This window comes from Euleptes europaea, chromosome 14 (assembly GCF_029931775.1).
Source record: "Euleptes europaea isolate rEulEur1 chromosome 14, rEulEur1.hap1, whole genome shotgun sequence".
Classification (NCBI taxonomy): Eukaryota; Metazoa; Chordata; class Lepidosauria; order Squamata; family Sphaerodactylidae; genus Euleptes; species Euleptes europaea.
Window position 1 is genome coordinate 26,198,950 of NC_079325.1, and position 7,339 is coordinate 26,206,288.

General features: G+C 43.5%; 1 protein-coding gene across 1 annotated transcript in view; it reads left to right on the forward strand.

Moving 5' to 3' along the window:
• Positions 1-799, forward strand: part of LOC130487419 (tumor necrosis factor receptor superfamily member 10B-like) — a 34,189-nt gene extending 33,390 nt beyond the window's left edge. The window contains exon 13 of the mRNA XM_056860910.1: positions 501-799. Coding sequence (XP_056716888.1) covers positions 501-799 — 299 coding nt within the window. The remainder of the gene's footprint in view (positions 1-500) is intronic.
• The last annotated feature ends 6,540 nt before the right edge of the window (positions 800-7,339 follow it).

The window sequence follows — 7,339 nt, forward strand, 5'->3', positions numbered from 1 at the left end:
GGCAGTCCTTCCTTCAGGTGGTTGATATTTTTGCTCCTCACTTCATAGCAGTTGAAGTTTCTGGACAACATGGTGTCCACTACATTAGTCCAATCTGGATGTTACCAAAGAATGCATGCCAGTGGCCCAGTCAGGAACAGGTGCAGCTGGTGAAATGAGGGCTCTGTGTGGCTTCTGAGGCAGGAGCTTTCAGAGATCTGTCATGATCCAGCCAGGGATTTACTGATGGATTGTGGTCTATCTTCAGCCCATCCTGCTGTGATATCACTTTGAAACCCCTTCACCAATCCCTGGGAATTGAGTTCAGGCTTGGCCTTCAGAGAGTAATCAAGTTTTTACTCACACTTACAAGCTTAAAGCTCAGAATTTTTTTTTTGTTAAACGAACCACAAAATGTTGAATTTTGCACCCAATATCCCCTTATTTGGACTTTCCCCCCACTGCCTTGACTCCCTCAGAATTACGGCATTCTCACAGCATTTTGTCTGCTTTCCTTCTAGCTCTGTGCCTGTCTTTCTGTACTATTGTGGAAGAGGTGCCCCTCAACAAGTGGCATTCCTACATGATGGTCCTTGGTTTGACGTACAATGAGATTGACATTGCTAAAGCAAACGCCCACGGCAGTGTGACTGAACAACACTTTCAGATGCTTCGGACATGGCAAGAGAAAAATGGGAAGAATGCATCTTTGGACACTTTGCTGAAGACACTCTGTGACCCAAATGTGAATCTCAAGGGGGTTGAGATAAAAATAAGGGAAACCCTGATCTCCAGGCATCTGTATGTCTATGAAGAATGAAGGCAGGGCTGTCAGTGTAGAGACCTGGCCTGCAAGACAATTTCGGTCAGCAATAGTTGCCTGCCTTGGGTTCCTTGGGCAGATTGTCAACTTATTCTCTCTCACAGTCATATATAATTGGTTTCTAGTTATTGGTGTCAGGACTTTGTTTCTGGAATGTAGGCTGCTGATACCTCCTACCCAGGCAGAAAACTGATTTGCTGACAGTATTTTTTCCAGGAACTGCAAGGAGTAGAGAACATATCCCGGTGGTTTACACTGACTGGCTGTTGCCAGCCTCAGGGACCCAGATTCTTGCCACAGGACCGGGTTGTGATATTTCCTTTGCTGGTCCAGAATACACATATACAGTGTGTTTCTCTGGGCAGAAGTTTTTTAAAAATACTTCTTTATTTGAACTATTTGCACTGCAAAAATCCTGCCACTCTGAGCCTTTCCAGTGGAAAATGGTACCCATTTTTTTCCATTTTGTAAAGTGATTTCATTTGTGGTACCTAAAAACCTCTTATGCTTGCTGTGAAGAAAGGATCTTTGGGCATGCTGATGTTCCTCTGGTTAGATACTTTGTTCCTTTAGTTTTGTACCAAAGTCATCTTTGGAGTGGGAACTTAGTTAGTGCTCAAGGATCCTGCTGCTGTCAGGTATGAGAAGAATTTCAGTTAATTAATATGAAAACTGGAGTGGCAATGACGTTTCTTTTGGCAGAGATGTTAATACGTAACTTATGTGAGAGGATTAGTTCTGTTTTTCTAGGTGCATAATTTTAAATTCTGAATTTCAAATCGCAGCCTAACAATGAATCTTTCAGCTGTCCCCTGACTTCGATGATTGCAACAGCAATTGTGCAACCCCTTTCAATCATATTCAATCACGTAATTAATACAAACTTGATTTGTGTTTCCCTGCACTCCCAAGGAATAACTATTTCCTCAGCTTTTTCTCTTTCTATATGATCTTTATGCACTTTGGAAGCAGATATAAATCTCCACAGCTAAGAGTGCAAAAGGGAGATTTTCATATTTAAGTGTTAGATTTATTGTGTTTGTGTACATGTGTGTGTGTGTATATATTTATTTATTTTGGTGTGTGTTTGTTAGTTTTATAATTTTTATATATCGTTTTTAGTTTTGTGTCATAGTGTCAAATAAGCTTCTGAAGGCTGCAGTTGTGAAGACGCTTTTCTTGGAGTAAACCCCAACAGGGTTGCTCCCAAAGACATTAAGTCTTTACTGGCTGCTATCGCTGGCTTGTTTTGAGAGGATGGTTGAATGCTTTTATTTCTTGGAGCCTTGTTTCTGCTCTTCTGCAGTCTTCCGTTTCTGAACTCTAATTTCTGCTTCTGCCTGGTTCTCTGAAATGGTTAGAGAGCTAATGTGGTGGAGTGGATAGAGCTGGACCAGGTCTGGATTCAAATCTCTGCGCAGCTCTGAAGAGCAATGAGTGACACTGTGGTAGGAGTCTCTGGGATGTACCAGGGAAGATGTACCAGGGAAGCCCCATATAGGACACTCTTCAGTTCCTTGGAGAAGGGGCAGAATTCCCTTGACTAGACCAAAATTTTATTTCTTGTAGGCCAATAGCTGTAACCATTGGTGGCCTGTGCAACTATGCAAGTGCACTTCTCTCCATCTGTGTCTCTTCAGCTTATTGATTTGGGTATCCATTGCATGAGATTCTTGGACCCCAGCAGGACAGGCAGAACAGAATACTTCTTCACACTCTGCACTGTTAATTGAACAATACTTACTGCCATCATGCATGGGTGGCTTAGATGGACTTGTGGTGGTCTAGAGATCATTCAGCTAAACTCTTCCCAAAGGAATCTTTTCTCTTATGTTTGTGGAAATCCAAGTTGGGGCTTCCAGGCCATAAAAGCCAACAACATGGCCATTTTGACTCAAGAGTCGAGAACCTATCAGGGTTGCAGAGATTAGCCAGAACTACAGAACAGAAAGCCATCAGTACTTGAGGGAGCAGTTTATAACAGCCTCCCCCCCCCCTGCTTACAGTTGAGGAGTTCAGAGTAAGAAACTTGACCACTGAGAAACTAAACCTTGGGAACGATTAGCCAAGATCACAGCATGGTTTTAACTTTTGAAATAATGGTAAGACCCAAGAGCACGCTTTGTTTCAGCATTCTTTTTCTTTCTTCTGCAAAGCTAAATAGATGATCCCTTAAGTTTCATAACAATAAGGTGGTTTATATGCTCAAGTCTTCTATTCTTACCAGAGTTTGTTTCATCTTTCCACTTAAATCAGGATATAGTAATGCCAGTATTTCCAGCAGTCCAGGATGACTCAGAAAGGGCCCCGCGCTCACTCGGTTAAGCAAGCCCTCTCCTTCACAGAACAGACCATCTCAGGAAGGGCAAAAATCTCTTTAGCCTTTGGTGGCCCCCAAAAAGGTTGTAAAATTTCAGCCCAGCCATTGTCTCACTGGACTGTGTTCTCAGGAAGCTAACATCATCTTCCCTGAGAGTCAGCATGGTGTAGTGGTTAAGAGCGGTGGTTTGGAGCGGTGGACTCTGATCTGGAGAACTGGGTTTGATTCCCCACTCCTCTACATGAGCTGCGGAGGCTCATCTGGTGAACTGGATTGGTTTCCCCACTCCTACACATGAAGCCAGCTGGGTAACCTTGGGCTAGTCACACTCTCTCAGTCCCACCTACCTCACAGTGTGTGTCTTTATTTTTTAACTCACAGGGTGTCTGTTGTGGGGAGGGGAAGGGAAGTGATTGTAAGCCAGTTTAATTCTTCCTTAAGTGGTAGAGAAAGTCAGCATATAAAAACCAACTCTTCTTCTGAGGCTTTACAGCCCAATCCTCATCCTCTGCCTTCTGGGGTAGATCCTTCCTGTTGGAGATCTGCAGAGCAGCCAGCTGATGGACACCATCTATCTTTAGCAGACACCACAGTACTGATGTGGACTCCCAAAGTGATTCTGCTGTAGCCAAAGCGGTCCTCTACAGCTTGTTTCATGAAGAGCTTCACACCCACTTCTTCAGCTAAGCGAACTTGCCACTCTCCCATGTGGGACTGCACAGAAAACACAACAAGAACAATAGGGTTGAACTTTGCATGTAACTGATGTTGACTGACTGTTGTTCTATGCACGCACCCCTCCCTCTGTTGCTGTGAGCGCCTTAGATTCTAATCTTGGGTCCTCTCTCCAGTGGCAACTTCAGGAAACTGAGGGAGAGGAGAGAGGCTCTGTCACCACTTTATAGGCGCTGAAGGTGGAAACTGTGCCAAAGGGTGCGAAAGTGCCTTGCACTGTTTTTGGAACATCCTCCAGTCTTGCACATACACCATTCTTATGTGGTTGGTGCATGCAACCATGTTTTCTTATGCTATGTGCAACGGTGTTTTCTCACGCATTGAATCTCCCAAGAGTGAAAGAAAATATTCTGGGGCAGTACAAGTGTATACGGTCTAAGCTTTTCTAGTTTTAACTTCTAATTCTTATTCTTCGAGTGGTACAAAATTGAAGCTCTCGTGCCTTTTTCAAATGGTTCATGCAAAATATTGGTTGGGTTGTAAATACAGCATCTTGAACAGGGTTTTTTCTACCCATCAGTTAATAGTTAGATGCACTGGTTCTAGGCCCTTCTTCTCAGGGATCTCCTAACATTATCAATATTAAACAAAGTCTTCAGGTTCACTTGGATAGTAGAACTCTTAACTTCTGGAAGCCCCACTGGTTCCTTTCCAATTCTTACAGACCGCTTTTTCTTCTTTTCCTTCTCTTTCTCTCCCCTCAGGCTCGCATCCTGTCCTCTCTTGGAGAAGCTCAAACTGGCTTACTCAAGTTTTATCCCATTTCTTACAACAAGAAGGAAAGAAACTTAAATTTCTTACCAGTACTGCCTCTACTAAGAAGTGAGCTGGAACTCACGGAACCCTGCCAGAAATTTTGTTTGTCTTTAAGGTGCTACTGGACTCTTGTTCCTTTCTGCTGCCTCTTGGTGGACTTGAAGGTTTATTGTTGCAGCCTTATTCCACCCCCAGGCAGCTTGTAATATAAAAAAAGGAAAAATCTTCACAACTTAATATAGGAAATAGACTGTCCGTTATAATGAATAGAGGTTGTCTGCTGAGTCAGACCATTTATTTATTCATATATGTACACTTTTCTCCCCAGTGGATACTCAAAAGTGACATACATTCTTCTCATCTCCATTATATCCTCACAAGAATCCTATGAGGGAAGTTAGGCTGAGAGTGCGTGGCATGGCCTAGTGTCACCCAACCGAGTAGGGATTTGAATCTGGGCCTCCCAAATCCTGGTTCAACTGCTATACCACACTGGCTTTCTACTTTTTCTCACTCGTTGGTCTATCCCAGTATTACCTACTGTGACTGGAGGGGCTTTTGGGGCCTAGAATAGCTGCTTGCCATTTCCAGTACTTGAGACTCTTAACTGGAAAGGCCAGGGATTGAACCTGGGACCCAAACACTATGCTAGTATGAAACCTTAGTGCATGATTGTGTAGCCCTGTTGATTGTTTCAGTGTTTTGTTACTTGTGCATTTCTTGATAGGCTGTGTATCTGTCTTGGTTGTTAGTTTTTTTTTAAATTTCTAATAAATGATGTTTGCAGAATTTGAAAGCAAACAAGGTGGATTTTTCATAACTTAACTGGGATCTCAAGAGGTGTTAAGAAATCCAGAGAGTTTGTAAACATGGTGGCTCAAGTTTGTTCAATTCTACCTAACGTTCCTAAGTTAGATGGTAAGCTCCTTTGGGGCAAGACCCCTTTTTCTTTGGTTTTGAAGCTCTGTGAAATGCCATGTACATTATTGGAGCTGTATAAAGATTTTTTTAAAGTAGCAGAGCATACACCTTAAACTGATAAACAGCATTTCAGAGATAAGTAAAAGAATCAAGTGAAATTCCTTGTTATTTTCTGTTCATTTCCTAATAGTAGGCTACACTTTCTGAGCTATAATCACAAATCCAAGTACACAAAAAGGCAAGAAAAGGATTGCCAAGGAATTACTGAAGGCTTTAATTTTAGCTATTTTGAAAGTTGGCATGGTGTCATGGTTAAGAGTGGTGGACTTTAATCTGGCGAACTGGGTTGGTTCCCCCACTCCTCCACATGAAGCCAGCTGGGTGTCCTTGGGCTAGTCACAGTTCTGTCCGAACTCTCTCAGCCCCACCTACCTCACAAGGTTCCTGTTGTGGGGAGGGGAAGGGAAGGCAATTGTAAGCCGGTTTGAATCTCCCTAAAAAGGTCAAGAAAATCGGAGTTTAAAAACAACTTCTTTGATGGAACTAGTAATCCCCCAAAAATGTAATCCTTTGCCCACAATAGTTTAGTGATCCATAACATGGTACCCACTTATTTCTTCCACAAAGTGTATTTTCCTAAAGCAATTCCTGGCTTCCGTCAGCTCACTGGATGGTGTTTCAGGAGACCCAAGGAGGCATGACTTGTGATCGGCAGGGAACGCCCATTCCAACAGCTGCCTGCATCATAGGAAATCGCTTGGCTTTAACTTCCCATTATCTGATTGCCCCTCCCAAGGCAGCCATTTTGTGGGGGTGCTCAACACTTCTCAAAATTTCAAATGTGCCCACAAGGTCAATATGGTTGGGGGCTTTGTTGGAACAGTTTAACCTTAATCCCACATTTGCGTACACATGGCCTTGAACGAATATCTTACTTTCTTCTCTAGGGGTACGTCTCCTCGTCATCTCCCCCTGCCAAATCACAACAGGCACACAGCTGTCTTTTTAAAATACCATTTATTAACAACTTGAACCTTCCACACTAAAATCCAAATTGTTGTGTATTGGTTTATTTCATTAAAAAAACAAAAACAGACGTGTCAACCCCTGGGGTTTCCTATTCTTTCCAAAAGCAGCATCTTCCCAAACATCCAAACGGAGCAGGCTAGTGTGGAACAGACTCTTCCCTGCCATCTCAACCTGGTCGATCGGATAGATTTGTGTTGCAGGCCACTGACAAAAAGAAAGACAGAAGAAAGACCGGCATCTGCCCAGCCCTCATGGGCTGGTTTCTCAGGCAGCAGTAAGCGTGGCCTTCCCTAGTCGAGAACCCTCCTCCTCGCCGCTGCTGCTCAGTCCAGGTGCTATTTCAGAGCTTCTGCCGGCCTGTGCCTCCTCCGCCGGGGCCTGCCTTTCATGAGGAGGGCCTACGGCCACCTGCTGCTCCACGGATATGTGTGCCTTTCCTTAAGTTAACATCCCAGAGGTGAGAGCAGAGGGGGTAAGTGCAACAGAAAATGGCTGCTTGCCATCAAAAGGAGCCCAGAAGAAATCCTGGGGTCCAGCATTTACAGCAGCTTGAAATGTCACGGCGCACAACAGACAATGGGAAGCACCCACTTTTTTCTTTTTGCAAAGGAAAGCAAAAAAACCATCTTAGTTCAAACAAATAATGTAGACGTTGTTGCATCTTCTAGCCCGTTTTCTTCTTTTTTAAAACCAAGAAAGAAAAAAAATCTCTGGCATTCCTGTAAACGTGAGGTTTGTTCTGCTAGGTGAGCGAGCCTCTTGGTAAAGAAACCGGC